The following is a 23,422-nucleotide window of genomic DNA, read 5'->3' on the forward strand; positions in this document are numbered from 1 at the left end:
TGACGATCGGTAAGGTGGGTCTGAGGTGGAAGACCAAGCACAACCCTAATTAGTTTGTTCTGGGCTGTTTGGAGCTTTAACTTTAAGGCAGCTGGGGCGTCGCGATACCAGACAAGGACTCCGTAATCAATGAGGGGCCCAATAAGAGCACCTCCTAGTGTCTTAGTGTCCTAGTGTCGATAACATTATTCAGTTAACCACTTTCAACCTGGCATCCCTAATTTTGGCTGCCAGGTCGTATTCAAAATGTTCCAACAATTGTGACAACGTGATAACAGATCTACAGGCTATAGATCACATACTGTAACAACCGATGTTCACATAATTGGTCCTCGCTCCTTATGAACCGAGTCTACTCGGTCTGTGTCTCAGAGGGCTGTGGACGGTTCAGAAACCTGCCTACCAGTGACATCATCGATGGGGAATCCAAACTAATACAAACTGCAAGCCTTGTTTTCCTTTAAAGTTAGCATGCAATCATGGAAGCCATTGTTCCCCCGCCCGTTAATAAAAATCCACATAAACATTTTAAAATCTTGTTTGAAAAAACTTCCACACAATGATGTCACTGGTATAGCGGGTTTCCTGAAGTGTCCAAGGTCCTCCTATGAGACACGCAGTGAGTAGACAAAAATGGTCATGAGCATTACTGAGGACCAACTGACCCTTTGACAAGTCCCACCCGTGGTCCCACCCCTCTTCACATTGGTCATTCAGGGACCAACCACAAGGCTGACAAAGGGTGAATTATACAGTATGCAGATAGGTTGAAAATGGGTGAAGTCGTCCTTTAAGTATACAGGGCTTACTGTTAGTGGTTAAGACCATTCCAGTGCTAGAACCATCTAATTTAGAACAGTCCAGAAAAGGAGCCATAAAGGACCTGTGTAGACGTTATGTCCTGCATGGACAGTTCCTGTTGTCCTTCATGGGTCACATCGGTGTGGGGGGCGTGTATTGTATAGAATTCCCCACATCGTCCCACTAAGCCCACCCAACATTCTACACCGGCGCTCCACATTTCTCACTGGGGCCTCGTCAGCCAGCTCACTAATGTGACTTAATAGGTTAATTAGCCTACATGACTTCACATGCGTTTCAGAGCCGTGCAGTCGGCAGTGACTTTGGGCTTATTTTGGAACGCCCTTACGGTATATGACATTGACGTTAGGGAACCTTCATGTTTACGGTAAAGCTCTGGTGGTACTGTATATGGCAACCTGCTGTAAATGACAGCTTGTGTGTGTGATCTAAAATGGCTTTAACACTTAAACCCTTAACCCATTTAGGCCTAAAAGTATTGCATGCTTTAACTATTAAAAAATAGCAGATATACAAGCTCACAGCGCGGCACCGAGTGCCGCGCTGCGAGCTTGTAGATCTGCTATTTTTGAAAAAGTCTTGAAAATGTGTGCAAATCTTTGAATTATTATGTATTTTCAAAGCGAACGTTTGTAACTCAAATTTTGCTTCTGGGTGGTCCCTGGAACTAAATATTTTGAGATGCGGGTCCGTGGCCAAATACATATAATTTTGGGGGTCCTTCACATGAAAAGGTTTGAGAACCACAAGTCTCTCAAGAACAGACTAACTGAGCTCCAGTTAAGTGAAAAGGACCTTTTCTTTGACGATGGCTGGCCAGATTGCTGTCATAGAAACATAGGTTTTTCAAAAAACCTTAGAAGGATTCAAAAGACACTTATAGAATCGGGTCAAAATTCTAAGTTTCACAATTTTTCAAAAATAGCAGATCTACAAGCTCGCAGCGCGGCACTCGGTGCCGCGCTGTGAGCTTGTAGATCTGCTATTTTTCAATAGTTAAAGCATAAAATAATAATACACAAAATGTGTACCCGTTCTAAATGGGTTAATGTACGTGACCTTTGGCTCTGTCTGGTCTGATCTCTTTTTTCCCTATACACCAAACCTCTTCGCCGAAAAAAGATTGATAAACAAGCTCACAATGTGATGCGTTGTGAGCTGTAGATCTGCTATTTTTGGCAAATGGTCCTCCCAGAATAGGGATGCTAGGGTTCAAGTGACAACGTGATGCGTTGTGAGCTTGTAGATCAGCTATTTTTGGCAAATGGTCCTCCCAGAATAGGTGAAATGCTAACCTGCCGAGTCCCGACGCTGGTGAATATAACCTGGTGAATGTTAAACTGGGAAGTGGGGAACACAGAACCTGGGGAGCATAGAACAAGGGGAACATAGGGAGGACCCCCTAAAGCTCTATACACTTCCTTACGACGGATAGCGAAAAGAGACGATCTACAAGCTATAAAGACATGCCCCAAAATAGGACTGCCAGATTGAAACGCCAGGTTAAACGTAGAAGTTTGTCAACAAAGTTTGAAGCGAGCATGTTTAGCGTGTCAGGTGCACGTGGGCGTTTGGTATGCTTGTTATGCGGAGAGGTTTTGTGCACAAGGTCGGCCTTTTGAAATCAAATCAATACCTACAGCGATAGAGGCACTCTCTTACTTTTCACCTCATCTGCCGCATTGCTAACCATCCAGCGTGGGCGAGGAATGTTACTTTCTCTTTGCTTTCAAATAAATAAAGATCTCGCCATTGAGCGAGCACCATTCACTTTCCAAGGCAGCAGGCACAATTGTCGTTTTTCATGGCTTCACTTAAGCGGCGTTTCTTTTATATGTGCGAGGGGCGAGCATTTTAAAGCATCTTGCAGAAGAATCGGTCCGTTCAAGCTGTGCAGATCCAGGGTTGAACGTTCAATGCGAATGAAAGAGAGCGAGGAAAAGATAATAAAAGTGAAGCAGAGGGATGGGGAGAGAGGAGAGAGACCTTGCACATTGCGGCTGTTATGAATAGAGTTCTGAAACCGTGGCTGTCCTTCAGCCCTGAGGAATGTAACTAATCATGCAGCAGTAGAACGCGATTGGCTTCAGTGGAAGGTGAATGTCCCTGCCTCCTTTCTTGTTGTATCCAAGGCTGCAGTGCACAGTGACTTTAGTCCAGCTGTGCCTATCTAGTTACATCCAGTGCAGTGGCGTCAGTTCAGAAAAAGCTAAGGTATGGCAACATGACTGGTGTGGACGCCAGTCATGTTGCCATACCTTAGCAACAGACATGATACATTTATTTTAAGAAGTACATTACATTTTTCCCCCGTTTCTACGGTATCTTGGGCTGGATATGGCAGCCTGGAACAGTTGTTCAAGTGCAGCTAAACTTGGCATGTTAATAAACGTTCCACAATTAACAATAATGCATTGCACCTGTGCAGCTGACCTGCAGAACCTGGGAATATACCATTCTGTCAAGATGGGGAGAATACAAGTGTGGAAATATAATTATAATACCTTGTTAAAGTGACCATTTTGTAAAAGGTTGCATTTGTAGTTATTTTACTGTAATTTAACAACATAATAACCAGAACAGATAGACAAAGAGACTTATATTTAAAAGTAACATTTATTTTCCCCCCTGGACCCAGGGTATGGCACCTGCATACCCCTGCCATACCCAATTGACGCCCCTGTGCCTATCTAGTTACATCCAGTGGAATTACTCACATTGTTTACTTCAGTAAAAGTATCAATACTGCAATGTAGTTACATTATTACAAGTAAAAAAGTCCGGAATTCAGAATGTATTTAAAAGTACAAATGTATTGGTATCAAAATGTACTTAAAGTACCAAAAGTAGAAAGTAGTCATTATGCAGAATGTCCCATTTCACAAGTTTTCAAAGGTATGAAATGTATCCAAATCTTGAATCTTGAAAATAGCAGATCTACAAGCTCACAATGCGTCGCGATACAGTAGCTTGTAGATGGGCTATTTTCAAATGGCCAAAATGTATATAGGGCCGAAGGTTATGTTTTCTAATAATAATCAAAATAAAAGCTACCTTTAAATATAAATCCATGAATGTCTCTTTGTCTATCTGTATTATGTTGTTAAATTACAGTAAAATAACTAGGCCTACAACATTTTACAAAATGGTCACTTTAACAAGGTATTGTGGCACGTTTTACTAACATGCCAAGTTTAGCTGCACTTGAACAACCATTCCAGGCTGACATATCCAGCCCAAGAAACCGTAAACGGGGGGAAATAGAATGTACTTCTTAAGGTATGGCAACATGACTGGTGTGACACCAGTCATGTTGCCATACCTTTTTTCTGAACTGACTGGATTCACACAGCATGTCTCAGTGGATACGAGGCCAGATATTGTTTAGTCAGGGTCATAAGTGTCCAGGGTTTTGTGCTACAGTATATTGATCTTTGTGTCCAGGTGGAGCTCAGATCCTGTTACAGTCTTCTGCTCACTGCACTGCAAGTGTTTTATAAACCAAGCTGTCAACGTCTCCTCACTGTACAACCTTTCATTTTGTCAACAGGAATCTTGGGAAATCTGGACTGAGGGTGTCCTGTCTAGGATTAGGTGAGTAGGTGTTGTGTGTATGCTGTGTGTGTGTATGCTGTGTGTGTGTGTGTGTGTGTGTGTGTGTGTGTGTGTGTGTGTGTGTGTGTGTGTGCGCACGCCGTGCATGCATGTGTGTACCGGTACATGCAATTTGACTTCATTTCTTTTTCAAAATATTACGATTAACCCTAACCCAATGCAATGTCCATGAAACATTTCAAAACCTGTGTGCTACACAGTATATACTACAGTAGCAAGACGCCTCATGGCAGCATTGCCCTGGTCGTGCCATGTCTTGGCCATCTGGCCAGTGATGTATATTGGACCATTTACCCATATATGGAGACCCCTGGTACCCATATATTGAGATCCATGTACTGTATATGGAGATATGCTGTGAGAGCCCAAACATGCTTACTTAGTTATTTGTTATGTGAAAGTCCTATGACATCTATGACATCTGACATCATACATACAATCCCTTATATGCCCATACAGTACATGGAGATCCCTGTCTGTAGAACCAGCGTGTGGGTTGTCTTGGACATCTGTCTTGGCCATATATGGATTCTGTTGGTGTGGTATGTGGCCGATGTGGCCTCCATATATGGGCATTCCCATATGAAGTCCTGTTAGATATGGGCTTAATATTGATGACATCAGGGATCTCCATGTATGGGCATACAATTAATTCTGTTGGTGTGGTTCCCATGACATCACAGCGAAGTCAGTGTGTGATGTCAGAGCGGCAAACCCATTCTGTTAGAGTGGTTCCCCTGACATCACAGTGACGTCACACTGATGTGTCAGGGGAACCACAGTGTCAGACGTTATAGACAGAGATACGGACAAGCTGTGACAGTTCACATACTAAACAATTAAGTAGAAAGGAGTCAAAACAACTTAACACAATGCACATTATAGCCTAATTGTCCACTCATTGTTCTCTACACAGGCACATGGGTTACCTTCGGGGGCCAGATAACAGACGAGGTAAGTGAGAATAAATCAACAACGATGCCTTCACTTCATGTTACCCTGAAATGGCTACCCTGAACATCACAGGCTCATGTTAAATCCTCAGTGTTAATTTGGAAAGTTAAATACAGTACAGCTGTTGTGATAATATTTGCAGGGACTGAAATAGGTTTAGTCAGGAACACTCAGTAGATTAACCATTTATTGCAACACATGGAATACAGTTAAACTTGGCTTTAAAGGCTCCGCTTTCGGAGATGTTCCCTGAATTTTGTCCACGCTGCTTGCCAGGCAAAATCAGGTAACGTTAAGCAAAACCCCAAAGCGATACAACTGTAGTACAATAAATAGCGATACATTGACATATTAGCTTGAATCAGCAGACACGAAATCACAAGTATTTCAGCCTGTGCCAGACTCTGATCAAAAGGTGGAGGAGGCAGCAGCGGATCCGAAGCTTTGGATCCAAGAGAAGTAGAGCTATAGTGAATTCAAGCCGTATTTAAAGGAGACTCCCTTATAGAGCGTGAGCTCTGATTGGAGTATGACAGTGTGACGTAATGACCAGCAGAGTGAATGAGGAATAGAAAAGTTGATTACAGCTGAGGCAGGCGAGACTCACGTGTCCTCCTGCATAAACTAACGCTATACTTCATTTTTGGCCCTTACACACCGTGTTATTTCCATGAAATTAATTCAGCCGGAAATGTATTTCTTTGAACTGCTTGGTGTCATGCATACATCCAATACGAATCAGAACCTGGTATAAAACATGTGGCCACCGGAGCTTGCGTGATTATCCATTAGCCAATAGAGTGAACAATAAATCAATAGCCATTTATTGTACGGCAACAGTCTATATTTTGGTTGTAAACAAACTATTCACAAAATGAAAATAAACTCCAAACACATGCACTCACTCACAAAATATTACATTAAAATTAGCAGAGGAAGGGGATTTATTTTTCTTGTCACAATAAGGGGTTGCACATTTTGAGCAGAGTGGAGCTGTCCATGGTGCTGAGTAGTGCTGGACAGGTGAGCTCTGTCCATGGTTCTAAACCACATCAATCTCCATGGTTCTAAGCCAGTGCAGTGGTTCTCAGAGGGGCCTTTTCCACCAAAAGAACCTTGGTTCAAGAACCAGTGCCGTTCAACTTTCTGAAACCGGCTTGTGTTTCCACCAGATTGAACCAGAAGAATCAAGGATTGTGTGGTTCCTGTTTCGAACCAACTTTTACGGTTCAGAACCAACTCGGTTCTCGGTGGAAAAGTTCACCCCTGGTTCATCCCATAGGCGGGAGAAAGAACCCAAACCGGTTCTTTGATGGTCGAAAAGTGGAATCCAGGAACTCTGTGGGTTCTTTTAGGTGGGTCTAAATTGACCCATACAAGTCTGTAACTCTGACAGTGTACAAATGGAACCAAAGGAACCCGTTAGGATTCCTTTGGTACCATTTGTACACTGTCAGAGTTAAGGGGAGACCTTGAAATTCAGTTTGTGAAACACTGTTCTAAAGCCACATGAACTGTGATGCTGAGTAGTACTAGACAGGTGAGCTCTGTTCACAGTCACATATGCAACCCCCATCCCCACAGTGAACTAATGGACGGCTACATGTTTATGAATACAATTATAATTATAACTGCAATATTAAACCAAACAAGTGTAACGAATCTAAAACAATATCTAGTGAGATGAACAGTTTTGAAAGATATTCCTTTAGTACCATAAAATACAGACGTCATTTAGACCATGTAACTTACAGTAATAAGGAATGTACTATACTGTAATATACTTTAATATTTTATGTATGAAATTCTTCAAGCAATGTCACTGTGATAATCTTCCATTAATTCATAATAATTAAAATGTACATTCCATGATTTAACCTCTCTCTCGCTGTCTCTTTATATTCCATCTCTCATATCTATCTGGTTATAGGTGGCAGAAGAAGTGATGACATTAGCCTATGAGAATGGAATCAATCTCTTTGACACAGCCGAGGTCTATGCTGCTGGGAAGTGAGTACAGTATGATGTGCACGTACACACATACACACAACTGCGTGCACACACACACACACACACACACATTTGCACGGACACACAATGCACTTATAATCACATGCACACACCTACACACAACATGCACCCGCGTACACACTTGCTAGGACGGCACACACATGACCACTTACACCGACGCACAATACACATATCGTCGTTGTCGGGTGAAAACCTTGTATGTCCAAAACCGTTGGTTTTACAGTTATCCTTTTAAAAATGATTTAAACTAGTGAAAACATCCGATCTACAAGCACACAACGCCTTGCACCGTGAGGCGTTGTGTGCTTGTAGATCTGCTGTTTTCACTACTTTTGTGCGACGGCCTTGTATAACGAAGCAGGGCTTTACATTGCGAAAGAACGTACAAATTTGAAACTTGGAGATACAAGGTTTTCACCCGACAACGGCGATATACAAACACATGCACACACATACAGTACACACACACACACACACACACACACACACACACACACACACACACACACACACACACACACACACCCACCCTTCGACTCTCATCTCCCCTTCTGATGTTCAGAAGTCTAAAGTCCCATGAGTCTTTGAGGTCATGGTGACTTTACTCCTTCCTTTACAGTAAAGCCTGCCATGTGTGTCAGGTCACCGGCCTACAGTATATAACATGAACCATCCCCTGACGTAATTTTACATGCAACTGCAGTGTGGTTTGACCTCAAATATTCTATATTGTTGACCATGTCACATCCACCAAATTCAATGTAGTGGCACAAAGAAAGAAAGACTGCTTTGCAGAAAGACTGCTTTGCTCTGCTTTTTCTAAATGTTTTATATAGCACATTTAAAAACAACAGCAATAGCACATTTAAAAACAACTGCAATAGCACATTTAAAAACAACAGCAGTTGACCCGAAGTGCTTTCCAAAGGAAAAAATCACACCCGTGTGAACTGAGCGGTGGTTCTCCCCCCCCCCCCCCCCCCCCGTGTGTGTGTGTGTGTGTGTGTGTGTGTGTGGCCTGGACAACAGCGCCCCTCCCTTAAAGGGCCTACACCATGCTTTTAAAACTATATTTTTTGTATAAATATATGCTCAAAATTGAGTCTTAGACAGGTTTTAACCCTCAACAAACACTCTGACCATTCTTTTTGTTTGTTCTAGCTCTACTATAATGAGGCTCTCCAGCTGCAATACCAAAACGGCCTCTGTTTGCTCAGGGGCGCATCTAGTGGGGTTTTTCCAGAAAAAAAATAAGTTTTTTGAAAAAAAATAAGTTTTTTGAAAAAAAAAGTTTTTTGAAAAAAAGTTTTGAAAAAAAAAAAAATATATATTTTTTTAACTTTTTGAGTTTTTGAAAAAAAAAATTTTTGAAAAAAAAATGTTTTGAAAAAAAATTTTGAAAAAAAAAGTTTTGAAAAAAAAATGTTTTGAAAAAAAAGTTTTTGAAAAAAAAAGTTTTTTGAAAAAAGTTTTGGAAAAAAAAATATATTTTTTTTTTACTTTTTGACAGTTTTTGAAAAAAAAAATTGAAAAAAAAATGTTTTGAAAAAAAAATGTTTTGATTTTTTTTTTTGAAAAATAAAAAGTTTTGAAAAAAAAAATTTTTGAAAAAAATTTTTTTTTGATTTTTTTTTTTTTTTGACTCTGAAAAAAAAACGGGAAACGCGTGTGACGTCACATGCGTCAACTCTCAGAACAGCACTGTTCTGAGAACCCGTGGAAAGCTTTTCATCTCTGTCTTCCCAAAACCAGAGAAAGACACAATGTACAGAAATAGGACTTTGTGAGGATAGAAGGTGCCAGTGGGACCCCAAAAAAAGGTTTTAAAATAGAAAAAGTGAAAATTCATGGTGTAGGTCCTTTAACATACAGTGGTCAGAAAAGGTACTACACAGGCTTGAAGCTACATACAGACCCACCCACCCACATACAAACAAACTAACTAACAAACAAACATACCTACACACACGGCCACGCTATGGAGACGGTGTGACCACCGCTCAAAAACAACAAATAGGCCTTAGTCCAGGGTTCCCCAACACACATACACACAACTGCGTGCACACACAGACACACTTGCACGGACACACAATGCACTTATAATCACATGCACACACCTACACACAATATGCACCCGCGTACACACTTGCTAGGACGGCACACACATGACCACTTACATCGACGCACAATACACATATCGTTGTTGTCGGGTGAAAACCTTGTACGTCCAAAACCGTTGGTTTTACAGTTATCATTTTAAAAATGATTTAAACTAGTGAAAACAGCCGATCTACAAGCACACAATGCCTCGCTCGGCGAGGCATTGTGTGCTTGTAGATCTGTTGTTTTCACTACTCTTGTGCGACGGCCTTGTATGACGAAGCAGGGCTTTACTTTGCGAAAGAACGTACAAATTTGAAACTTGGAGATACAAGGTTTTCACCCGACAACGACGATATACAAACACACGCACACGCACACGCACACACACACACACACACACACACACACACACACACACACACACACACACACCCTTCGACTCTCATCTCCCCTTCTGATGTTCAGAGGTCTAAAGTCCCATGAGTATTTGAGGTCAGGGTGACTTTACTCCTTCCTCCTTACAGTAAAGACTGTGTCAGGTCACCGGCCTACAGTATATAACATGAACCATCCCCTGACATCCCCTTTTACATGCAACTGCAGTGTGGTTTGACCTCAAATATTCTATATTGCTGATCATGTCACATCCACCAAATTCAATGTAGTGGCACAAAGAAAGAAAGACTGCTTTGCAGAAAGACTGCTTTGCTCTGCTTTTTCAAAATGTTTCATATAGCACATTTAAAAACAACAGCAATAGCACATTTAAAAACAACTGCAATAGCACATTTAAAAACAACAGCAGTTGACCCGAAGTGCTTTCCAAAGAAAAAAAACAACAAATAGGCCTTAGTCCAGGGTTCCCCAATAGGCGGCCCACGGGCCATTTGCGGCCCGACGCGGGGTTCTGTCTGGCCCCCACCAACCCCAGTCAAAAAAATAATAAAAAATAAAAAAAGATTTTTCTTTTCAAAAAAATATTATTGGGGGACTAGTGAAAGTTGCAGTTTTGGTCAGTGCGATATGGAACGTAACCTTACCATAATCCTTAATCATTTTCAATCATGTTCAAGTGCTTTTGGAGAGAAATGAGACTTTTAGAGCACTGCAGAGGGAAGGTTTGTGTGTGTCTGTGTCCAGCTGATGCTAGTAAGTAATTGACAGCCGCTCGTTAACGCATCAAAGGAAGGCAATTACTGTATGTCTCTGCACTGTCAACTGGCTGCTGTTATGCAGATGCTTAGGCCTAAGAGATTTTTTACTGATGGGTTTGTTGATGTATCATTCATAGCCTGATTTACATCCCATTTTATTCCTAAAAACATGGCGAAAGAGATTTCTAAAATCCCCTCTGTAATTTGTTTTGTCTCTATATCAAGAAAATGAAACAATTGTTTTGAACCTGGCTTTATCCAATCTTCAGATTTATGTACCTGAAATGTATGCAAATTTGGATATTTAAACATATTTCAGAAAACTTGTAATACAAAACTTCTTAGTTTTAATGTAAGTAATCAACTGGAGAAGTTTCATTGTGATAGCTATCAGTTATTCTTTTTACCCTATTCACCTGCCATGTCTCACCAAAGATTTTGATGGTGGGAGTGGGAGATTATTCCAGAGTTATACTCAGTGGTGGGCAGAATGTGTTTAATGACTCGGCCTGGAACAATCTGGCAGAGCCTACGTTTTTATCTATTATATTGACCGGTGGATGATGACAATTATGACAGTTTTTCTCACTGTCTATTTGTCTGTTCTCCATGAGTGGCACGCAGGAAAAAAAGAGAACATGCACATGTTTTATAGCAGAGCACAGCTCACATTCACCCCTTCTGGGGCTGTGGGATGTTTCCGAAGCAGTCAGGTGCAGCTGCCGTGTCCAGACAGAACTCGATGCTACCATGCCCAGTGGAATCCAATGTTTTTATGGATGTAATACATATCTTATTGGGGAAATGTCTCAATCTGGGTGGGACCACATCAGGGACTTGATGGGCCCCTGATTCAGCCCAGGAAAAAGAGTTGGAGAGGCCCTCATTGCGCGCTATAGAGAGAGATCTCTCTCCATAGCGCTTCTGCTACTCAAAGATTTGCCATTTCAGATCATGTGGAAAACTTGTATGTCCAAAACCGTTTGTTTTGTATTTATCATTTAAAAAATGAATTAAACTAGTGAAAACAGCCTATCTACAAGCACACAACGCCTCGCAGATCTTGCTTGTAGATCTGCTGTTTTCACTACTTTTGTGCGACAGCCTTGTATGCGAAAAAATATACACATTTGAAACTTGGAGATACGAGGTTTCTGCCCGACAGTGACGATTTACTTTGTTGGCCGCCTAGCCCCCAAAATGGAACGAAGGCCGACATTTTATTTTTAATTTTTTCCTATTGGGAATGAACCGGCCGTTCGGGAGTTGTCCCGCTTTTCCCAATGGCCAGCACGTCCCTGGACCACATTCAGTCTGGATGGGCCTGCATGGGCCCACTCGGGCTCACACATTGTTCAGCATCTGGTTATACTTAGTTGCGCGAGGTTGTTGCGCACAGTCTACAAACTCAGTCTACAAAAACACCTTGCAAGCTGACAGATGTGAGATTGTATCTCTGTTTGTTTGTTTTTTCGGTGGGTGACACTGTTGTGCAACCAAGTAAATCAAAATGTTATCATGTGTGACATTTCCAGATGTTCTGACTACAGACTTTGAAAGAAGTTGTTGTGACAATGAGCAAAGGAAACTGGCGGAAGCAGCGTGAGTCTCAGATCTCGAAGGCACTCGAAGGATGTTGATGATTTATTCATTGTCTTCGATCAGGGCAGCTGTGAAATTGACATAGTGAGAAATGACGGATCATCCATTAGATTTGAATCGGCTGCTGCCACTCCACATTAGATTAATCCCCAGTGAAATCCAGCTGGGAATTTTCGTGGAGAATAATATGAGGTGGTGCTAATTGTGTACACGTATGCGCACTCACACACGTGGATGCCTGTGTGTGTGTGTGTGTGTGTGTGTGTGTGTGTGTGTGTGTGTGTGTGTGTGTGTGTGTGTGTGTGTGTGTGTGTGTGTGTGTGTGTGTGTGTGTGTGTGTGTGTGTGTGTGTGTGTGTGTGTTACTGAGAGAGAGAGACAGACAGAGAGAGAGTGAACTGTCTGTGTTTGTTGGCAACAAACGAAAACAAAATGATATTCTTTCTTTTTTATCAGCTTCATTAACATCAAATATACTTTTACCAAACAGTACTAGATTGAACATCGAAGAAGCATTGATAAGCATGACTGGAGGATCGGATGCTTCGATCTAGATTATTCGTTCACTAAATATTAACTTAAATGTTATATCTATTGTAGATAGAAGATAAATCTGGTACAACACATACAATGGCAAGTTTGGCAACATGTATGTGTGCATGTTCTCTGTGTGGTCTCAAGTGCTTCCTCTCACACCAAAGAAACACTGGTAGGAACACACTGCACTGCCTTTAGTGCAAGGCCTTGAACTTATTGAGCTGAAGAATGGCCGCCCCAGGTCATCCTAGTAAATAGGAATTGTGTTCTTAAGTGACTAACCTGGTTAAATAAAGGTTAAATAAAGGTTACACGTGACAAACAGTCCATGCAGTTCTTGGGTAAACAAGGTGCACAGCACCTCTTCATTGGAGAACAATATCTTAGCCTGTGCAAAGGTTTTACTTTACTAAGTTTATTTATTTGTAAGAGACCATACAGCACTGTGGACAACCCCCCCCACATCCCTTCTTACTTCACTTATTTCTAAGACAGACAGCCTCATTATAATAGTTTGACACACAATTAATAATGTGGTAAAGAAAAGGAGAGAAAGAAATCATAAAATGCGAAAGCCAATTAATCGCCACACTTCCCCACAATAGTAACCCCATTAAGTTATCCTTCATGTAGAGTGGACGTCTGTGAAGGCAAATTATGTGCTAATGCTCTGCGAGAAAATATGCGCCTGTTCTCTCTTTTTTTTTCTTCTGTGTGCGACTCACGGAAAACAGCCAAATAGACGGTACAAAATGGCATTGTGAGAATGACTGGTCAGTGCCGTAGCATAATGCCATGTGTTTATGAACCCTTGTGAGCTCATGTGAGCTGAGAACTGCCATAGCCATAGTGTAAGTAAAATACTGTAGACAGTAGACAGTCAGTGTTAAATGAACACTGTGAATAATATAACACTATAAAGTACCAAGGATTTCATTTTACTGTGTACCTGAGATCTCAGATAGCTCAGGTGAGATCCCCCCCTTCTCACACGGAGGCGGAGCAGTCAGCTGCAGTCAGATGTGCTGTGTGTGTAGTATAGGCGTTTGTGTGCGTGTGCGCGCGTGAGCCGTTCATGAAGAACACATTAGGCCTTTAGGCGGACATGAAACATCTGTTTCAGATGTGGGAGGACGCCCCCCCCCCCCCCCCCCTTCCCTCCCTCCCCCTTTCACCCTAAAGCACCCCTCTGTCTGACTCTTTCTGACATGATAGTAAACAAAGGTTAAAACAGTCATAGGAAATATGCTCGCTGTTGGGGCAGAAACCTTGCAGCTCCTTATTTCAACTTTTTATGGGTTTTTTTATTTGTAAATGAATGGCCTACAGCAGGGGTCTTCAACTTTTTCAGGCCAAGGACCCCTTAGTTGAGAGAGAGATGAAGCAGGGACCCCCACAGCCTTTCATAGATTCCATATAGTCTCATCGTTTGACAGCACAATTGTCAGTGTATTTTGGGTTCATGTCAATTTGTGTTTTCAGATATTTAACCACTTGAACCGTCAATACTTAATAAAGTTGACCTTTCACTATGCACTTAGTCTGCTCTTTTCCCCCTCTACACCAAAGCTCTTTGCCAAAAATATCCGATCTACAAGCTCATAACGCCTCGCAGCTTGTAGATCTGCTATTTTTGGCTAAAATTCTCAGAATATGGACGCTAGGGTTCAAGTGGTTAATATAAAAAAGGAGGAAAAAAGTTTCTATCACACAAAGATTTGGAGGACCCCCTGTAGTAACTCTTAGGACCCCCTAGTGGTCCCGGACCCCCTGTTGAAGACCCCTGGCCTACAGTACTTTGTCATACAAGAGTCACAATGCAACGCACTATGAGCTTGTACATCGGCTATTTTCAATATTGTTGTTTACCCAAAATAAAATTATTGGTCAATGGTCAATTGGTCATACTGTTTCCACCTGACAGCAACTAAATGTGTCTTTGTGTTGTACTACTGTATGATTTGTTGCATTGTTTGGCTTCATTGTCCTCTCTCTGATGGCCTCTCGTGCTAATTCATAGCTGATCTCTCATGTCATGCTAATTGATATACAGTACAGTAGCCTCATGGTAATTGGTGTCTGGTCTCTCTCTCACTCTCTCTCTCTGTGTCCCTTTCTGTCTGTCTGTCTGTCTGTCTGTCTGTCTGTCTGTCTGTCTGTCTGTCTGTCTGTCTGTGTGTGTCTCTCTTCTTCCTCCTCTCTCTTTCCCAGGGCTGAAGTCGTATTAGGAAGTATTATTAAGAAGAAGGGATGGAGGTAGAGTATTCACTGTGTGTGTGTGTGTGTGTGTGTGTGTGTGTGTGTGTGTGTGTGTGTGTGTGTGTGTGTGTGTGTGTGTGTGTGTGTGTGTGTGTGTGTGTGTGTGTGTGTGTGTGTGTGTGTGTGTGTGTGTGTGTGCGCGCGCGCGCGCGTGTGCGTGCGTTTGTGTGTATGAGGCCTCATCATCTTGTAATTTTTAACAAGACAATACAACAAAAATGATATCAGTGACATAGCGATTTAAAAGCCTGTTCATGTGATTTTTTGAAGCGACTTAAAAGATTACAATGACTTGCCATCCACATTAACTCTCTGATGGACTATAATAATGATATTAGTAGACATTGCTTATACTGTAAATAGCAGTGGTAGTATTGCAGAAGTGCTAGTATTAGCAGGAGTAGCAGTATAGCAGTAAAAAAAAGATTTTTATTTTTAGCTTGTGACACTATATTCTCAGAATAGGCCACTTAATATTAATACTGCATAGCAGTAAAAATATATATATATATATATATATATTTTATTTTTAGCTTGTGCCACTATATTCCCAGAATAGGCCACTTAATATTAATACTGCATATTTATTATTAATAATTAATACTTGCGTTGCTGTATATGGTATGTGTGTTGCTGTGTTCTAACAAATACCCTGAGGAAGGCCTGTATACAGCAACATACTAGTAAACATGGTTCACCTCAATAGATTGCAGAATGATGTACTTCTAATTTAAAGCAGTTTATGCATAAAGTGTCTGTGTTTGACACACATTACAGCACAAACGCCACACTACACAGTCACATCCTTAGGGATTTTAGAGGGATGTTGACCCAAGAGTTACAAATGCAACTTAGCCAGTCCAGGAGGGAGGACTTGTTATGCTTCCTAGATCACTATAGAGAGAATGAGATAACCAAACCTGATCTGTATGGGATTGTTATGAAGCTGCATGCCGACAGCATTGACGTGCTATACTCTACTACCCATCTGGACTATTACTATCGATACTGGCCGGGTTTCCCAAAGCGATTTTAGCCCATCGTAGCTCACGCATGGTCGTAGAGACCAAGCCCCGATCGTCATGTTTCCGTGTTTACATGGGTTCCGGCAGAGCGACGTATTTAGCCCCCTACAACTACACCATCATTCAGATTTCACAAACAAAGTGCTTAATAAAGTCTCACACCTGTCTAAATACGGTACGGCTTTCTAAAATTACCCGTGTCCTCCGTGTTCTTTAATAATCCGCTCACTGTCTGTTTATCTCAATGGGGTTGGTGTGCATGGGGAACGCCAGGAAATACATGGGAAAACAGAAAGCAATCGGATAAAAAGGCTTATTATTAATGATCACGGAGGATACGGGTAATTATAGAATGCCGTACCGTATTTAGACACTTTGTGAAATCTGAATGATGGTGTAGTTGTAGGGGGCTAATTAAGTCGCTCTGCCCGAACCCATGTAAACACGGGAACATGACGGTCGAGGCTTGGTCTCTACGACCATGCGTGACCTACGATGGGCTAAAATCGCTTTGGGAAACTCGGCCATTGACTCTGATAGTATAGTACGTATACCGTATAACATAGTGTTGTTTGTCCACTTTGTGCATACTGCGGACTGTGCTCTTAGAATGAATGACACTTCCATATTTGATGTGTTCTGTCATACAGGCGTTCCAGTTTGGTCATCACCACAAAGATTTTCTGGGGAGGAAAGTAAGTAGCCCCTCTCACTCTATTTTTTCTGCTTGCTGAAACCATGCAAGTTCTCTACCAACAAAATTGTTTCATACTCAAAGCAGCTCCACTTTGAGTTCTGAAAGTTATTGTTAAGTTACTGTACACACACGCACGCACGCACGCACGCACGCACGCACGCACGCACACAGACTCAAGCACAAGTTAAAGGTCAAATTCCAACAAAAAACAATACATCAATAAAATCATGCTAACATGGTTCCTTACTGTTTGCTTTCCAGAGCAGAAACAGAACGAGGATTATCCAGAAAACATATAATTGAAGGTAAGCTATAATCACCAGTTATTATTGATTATAGAATAAATAGGCCTTGTATGTATTGCACTTAAGTACACTAACACGCGCGCGCGCACACACACACACACACACACACACACACACACACACACACACACACACACACACACACACACACACACACACACACACACCCTTTCATAGACTGCTGTTTTAGACTCACGCACAAGACACACACATGAATGATATTCAAATGTGGAGGAACCAACGGACACTTACTGTATGCTTCTGTAACTCTGAGAGTGTACAAATGGAACCAAATAGACCCAGAAGTGTTAATTTAATGTAATACTTATTTTTACTGTGTCATTGTTGTCATGGTAACAGGTCTTAGAGCGTCGCTGGAGAGACTTCAGCTGGAATATGTGGATGTGGTGTTTGCAAATCGTCCAGACCCCAACACACCCATGGAAGGTAGGCACACCCATCCACCACATCATCAGTCATTATCTAATGCTCAAAAGCATGGTATTGTAGATAAAACAGAATACACCAGTGTTGAATCCTAAATCTATTCCTACCGACTCACCCTCTCTTACTCAAACTCAGATACAGCCTGTGTGCTCGCGCGCAAGTGCATATCGTCGTTGTCGGGTGAAAACCTTATATGTCCAAAACCGTTCATTTTGCATTTATCAGTTTAGAAATGATTTAAACTAGTGAAAACAGCCGATCTACAAGCACACAACGCCTCGCACCGCGAGGCGTTGTGTGCTTGTAGATCTGCTGTTTTCACTACTTTTGTGTATGCTTTTGTGTATGCATTTGTGTATGATGAAGCAGGGCTTTACTTTGCGAAAGAACCGACAAATTTGAAACTTGGAGATACGAGGTTTCCACCCGACACCGACGATATATTAGACTATGTCATATCTTTCTAAAAAATGTTTAACGACTTAGAGTAGTTGTAACTCAGAGGAGCTGATGGGGCCATCTGCTTCCACTGGTAAAGTAACTTTCAGAATGTTGCACTCTCCTTATAACAATGAGACTATGTTGAGACTATGGTGAATTCTCTCCTTAAAGCTGCAATCCGGGACTTTGTTTAATTGTACCTTTCTATTTTATGTGTGGTAGATAGAGTATGTTATAGAATATAACTACCATATCTGCAGTGGTTGGAGGTCCCTCTCCTCTTCCATTGAGACCTTTTTACCCTGGTGTCAGAAACCTACATGTTGACAAGCAGCCTTGCCTTAAAGGTGATACACCATGCATTTAAAAAGTATTTATGTCATATTGTTTATGTCCCAAAAACGTTTTTCAAAAGGTTTGAGGCTAAATTACCACTCCTGAATAGAGAGCCTCTCTCATTTTTGAATGGCTCTCAGAGCATTTCAGCTGCAGTACCACCTTTGGCCTGAACTGCGCCACCCCCCACAAAATCTTTTTGAATTTTTTTTTTTTTTGAAAAAAGTTTTATTTTTGAAAAAAAAGAAAGAAAATTGAATTTCTTTTTTTTGTGATGACGTCACAATCGGCAGATGACGTCACAATCGGCAGCAAATCTGGATAGCCTGTTTTGAGAACCCGTGGGATACTTTTAACCTTCGCCTTCTCAAAACCAGAGAAAGACACAACGGTCAGAAATGGGACTTTGTGAGGATAGAAGGTGCTAGTGGGACCCCAAAAAAAGGTTTTAAAATAGGAAAAGTGAAATTTCATGGTGTATCACCTTTAAGCTCAGAAACCCAACACAGTATCTCTCCCCAGGCCAGGCAGGAATCACATCTTGAGTCGGCGGTAGATGTTTGGTTCCCTGAACTTGAGATTGCAGCTTTAGGGATGGCCCTGATACTGTTTCAAAGGTGTTTCTGAAAACCCCTCACCTCCCTTATAAAATAAACACTATTCACAAGGATTTCTTTAATGGGGGGGTCCAGCCAGCACTGTCAAAACTAATAGCTAGCCTACGTAAGTAGAGGATATTATGCATAGTGCTGTGCATACCTGTAGTCTGTGTTGTTTGTGAATTTGATTCATCTACAGCCTGATTTATATTTTGTCATATGACAAATGATGCGATGCAGTGTGAGCTTGGAGATCTGCAATTTTTGGTGAGCAACTCCGCCATACGAGTACGACAAAGTGTAAATCAAGTTAAATAAGATACAATAATAGTTGTTTTAATTGTCTGTGCATCACTGAATGAAATGTCCTTCCTCTGTTGAAGCCAGCAGTTTTGTGTTGAAAAAGACAAATCATCAGTATATACAGTAAAAAGAAAATAAGATTGATACTTAATATTCAGTGGTGCACAGAGTTATATTTATGATGGGTAACTAAACACAGAGCAGATGGGTGTTGTTAAAGTGACCTTGTAGCGCGATGTTGACAGCTGTAGGCTTATTGTTAGCCTGGTGTTGTCTTCTACTCCATAGAGATAATTACCACCACAGGCCACCATGTCCTGCATCTCACCACCACAATGACTCAGCGGCATTGAGGCAAACTTCAAGCTCAGCTTTTCTTGGCGACCACTTTGAAGGGCGCGTTCAGGGACATGCGAGGAGACACGATGCCGCAGTCTTGTCTTGCGAACGTCATGTTTGCTTTCGCTCCAGACAGACTATTAGCTTTGGGCATAAGTGCGGTATGTGAGTGACAGGGCACCCACTGCTGACTGAGGTTAGCTACAAGGCTAGTTAGCTGTAGAATAGATGAAATGCCAGGTAGAAGCAAAGCTGATGTTACAGCTGAAGCTTGCTTGCAAGGGATCCAGACTGGATAAGAACTACTTGAAGTAGAGGAGGTACAGGGCTACAGGCAGGGACATGCTGGGCCCCTGATTCAGCCCGGGAAAAATGAGTTGGAGAGGCCCTCATTGCGCGCTATAGAGAGCGCTGCTGCTACTCAAAGATTTGCCATTTCAGATCATGACAAGTGACAAGCCAGTGGGCCAATTACTGTCCATGAGTTATATTTCGTTGTTGCCGGGTGGAAACCTTTTATGTCCAAAACTGTTTGTTTTGTATTTATCATTTTAAAAATGATTTAAACTAGTGAAAACATCCGATCTACAAGCACACAACGCCTCGCACCGCTTTTGCCTTTGCTTGTAGATCTAGTGTTTTCACTACTATTGTGCAACGGCCTTGAATGATGAAGCAGGTCTTTGCTTTGCGAAAAAAAATATAAATTTTAAACTTGGAGATAGATACAAGGTTTTGCCCGACAGTGACGATTTACTTTGTTGGCCGCCCAGCCCCCAAAATGGAACGAAGGCCGACATTTTATTTTTAATTTTTTCCTAATGGCCGGCCTGGACCGGCCGGGAATGAACCGGCCGTTCGGGAATTGTCCCGCTTTTCCCAATGGCCAGCACGTCCCTGGCTACAGGAACTACATTGTTGCCCTGTACTTCCTATACTTCCAGTTAGAGACTTTGCAGCCCTACAGACCTTTTTCCAGACCGCTGTCGTGTAGCTGCGGTGTCGCTGTAAGAAGCGGTGCTACTGCTGCTATCAAAGGTGCACAGCAGTTATGGTTGCCGCTCGGAGAAATCGGTCTATACCCATACTGTAGGAGGTGGGTCTGCATGAACTTGGAAGGTTTCACAAACATTAAGCTGCAATAGAACATCAGCTACCGTATTTACTTTGTTTAATTAGTTTGATGTATGCCACATGATGTAATTCATCATGCATGCATCGCTTCATGTTTTGATGTAGCCTGGGCTGCATTAAAAGCTTTGTGAGAAATATTGACGTGCCCTTAATATTATTAATATTAGGCTGTGACGGTAGTTGCTCAGCAGGCGCCAGAAATGTGCATATTATGTTGATTAAAGGTTTAAATTGGTCGCTGCCTGCCTTTAATTCCCATAATCCACTGAAATAACATTGGGGGTTGCCATGCATGATGGGGAAACATCCGAGGGTTTTTTTTTTGTCTTCTCATTCACAGATTTCTTCACAATCTTGTTTTGTTTTTGTCACCAGGAGACCCATTTCACTCCACAAAGTCCAGAACATTCATCATGGAAGGTACATGGTACCCTCAGTGAATAGTGTTCTCTCCAAAAAAACAACAACAGCATTTTATGGCAGTGATTTCCTATAATTACTGTTGGCTTGTGCCGCTTTTCCTTTTTCAAAACCCTCCTGAAATCCATAAAATGCTGGCCCTTTCCCCCTACTAGTGTTAGCAGTAGAGAAGGTGGAATGCAGTAGATGTAGTGATTGATATCTTTTCATAATGGATCTTCACAAACATCAACAACAGCCCATTTTGGAGTTCATCCACTGAAAGGGGTCCCTCATGTACTTTATTTTGGTTTATTTATTCTTTCCACCTCACTGTGTTTTCTCATTTTTATTTAAAAACTGGCATTCTCCTTCTCAATACTCTCAGTATTTATATATATATATATATATATATATATATATATATATATGTCACGGTTTGTTAGAGAAACAGGACGGTCGAGAAACGGAGCACTCGTGGTGCCGCACGTGGCGGAACAAGCGGTCGCCCACAACAACGTCCTCCAGGCGGTCCACGACATTGCAAGCGGCGCGAAGGCCAGCGGACCTTGGTCCTGCTCTTCGCCCCCGAGCGCCGCAGGCGCGAGTGGCCGAGTTACGAAGCCGTGGTGAATGCAATCGTTATATTTATGCCCAGGCCGTAAGGCCTGGGCAAGCTCACGATAAACGCCCAAACATACTGTAACATATGTTACCCAAACATACTGTAACATATATATATATATATATACATGATTTGCACCTGTTGAAGGTGTCAACATAACTCATGGTAAAAGCACCACGCTGTTAATACATAGTTAGTCTCGCGTGGCCAGACTGTTGACTCCGCGATTTGCATATGCTCCCGTCATACAGTCTGGAATAACGTAAGAAGAACGATGAGTATCCGGTTAAAGCGGAAGTGAAGCCGCCTCCCCACTTCCGTTTCGTTTTAACATCGCACACATCCTAATATAAATACAAATCATCTAAGCATATTTAGCTTGCTGCTTAGCAGAAATTACATTTTCAAATATATTTTCATGAACGGAAATGCCAGCTTCCATTACTCGCCGTTCAGGAGCTGTAATTCCAGACTCTATATAGCATTCAGAGATTGTGGAATAATTGTCTGGCTACGCGAGACTAATACATAGTTATTATAATAATCCATTGTTGTGGGACAGAGGTCACAGTACAACCTCTTTTCTCATCTTTATGAATTGGTTATTGTTACTCATACAGCTACAGTAGTATGTCAAATAAATGTCTGGGTTGGCAGTAGTGTCTAAGATATTGAGAATGCTACAACCTTTCATGTAAGAAGTGTAGAATTGTTGAACTCCAAATGCCAAAAATAGCAGATCTACAAGTTCACAACTTTTATGCCTGATTTTTTTTCTTAGTCCTATGACGGTGTGTGCTGAAAATAAGCAGATCTATGAGCTCCCAACACATCACATCGCAACGCAAAGTGTTGTGAGCTTGTAGATCATTTCCCTTTGAGGGAGATCTTTTTTTTTTACAATGCTCATTAATGTAGGTCATAGATAGTAGAATGAGATAAGAATGAGAATTATTAGAAAGCTGGAAGGAACTGATGCCTGATGTGAATTTCTAATCACCATGACTAATGTAAATTATACAAATGATACACCATTAAAGATAGGGTTTCAGGGTCTAAACAATAACAAAGTTGCCCTGAACCATAGAAATATTGTTTTTGTATAGACTGTATGCCCTGAACATTATAACGTTTATGAACATCCAGTTGACATGCAGTTGAAAGTCCAGCTGAGGGAAACAGCTGTTATAGTTGTAAGTTTGCTGTAATTGCCAGCTCACATTGTTTTCAATTTGTGTTGAATCCATTTAGATTCAGGGGTTTTCACGTGTATCTACTAGCAACAATATATTTGAAATGGCCTGTACATTTGAGGGATTTTGGCTATTTAAAAAATAACACAAATCTGAGGTCTCATGCTCCCTTTGTGTTTAAATGGCCACAATGTTAATGCTCTTGCCTCCATTTTGAGGTTGCGTGTCCCTCTCTCACTTGCATATGAGTGAATGCGAGTGACGTGCTGAACATGACACCATGTAATATGGGATGGATTTTCATTGGCTGTCAGTGTGTGATCATAGTTGAGTTAGAATGCTGTTTAAAACAATATGATCATAGTTATCATTATCATCGTTCTTGACGTGGTCCAAGACTGCATGGATGGTCTTCAGAAATGTCATGGTGGCATTGATAAATTATAATACTAAAAACATAGATTTGCTCTTCATCTGATGATTGATTAAAGCAAAAGCTTTAC

The 23,422-nt window shown here is 41.5% G+C and overlaps 1 protein-coding gene across 2 annotated transcripts in view; it reads left to right on the forward strand.

Annotated features, from left to right (window-relative positions):
- LOC308291383 (voltage-gated potassium channel subunit beta-2-like) overlaps positions 1 to 23,422 on the forward strand; it is a gene marked incomplete at its 5' end in the record, with an annotated part of 85,631 nt that overhangs the window by 43,586 nt on the left and 18,623 nt on the right. For both annotated transcript variants that reach the window (XM_080733381.1, XM_080733382.1), the window contains 7 exons: positions 4,373 to 4,416; positions 5,354 to 5,391; positions 7,322 to 7,401; positions 15,029 to 15,073; positions 16,752 to 16,796; positions 17,060 to 17,103; positions 17,464 to 17,550. In XM_080733381.1, coding sequence (XP_080589507.1) covers positions 4,373 to 4,416; positions 5,354 to 5,391; positions 7,322 to 7,401; positions 15,029 to 15,073; positions 16,752 to 16,796; positions 17,060 to 17,103; positions 17,464 to 17,550 — 383 coding nt within the window. The remainder of the gene's footprint in view (positions 1 to 4,372; positions 4,417 to 5,353; positions 5,392 to 7,321; positions 7,402 to 15,028; positions 15,074 to 16,751; positions 16,797 to 17,059; positions 17,104 to 17,463; positions 17,551 to 23,422) is intronic.

The sequence above is a fragment of the Nannobrachium achirus genome (genome assembly GCF_963921795.1).
Source record: "Nannobrachium achirus genome assembly, chromosome: 9".
NCBI classification, from domain to species: Eukaryota; Metazoa; Chordata; class Actinopteri; order Myctophiformes; family Myctophidae; genus Nannobrachium; species Nannobrachium achirus.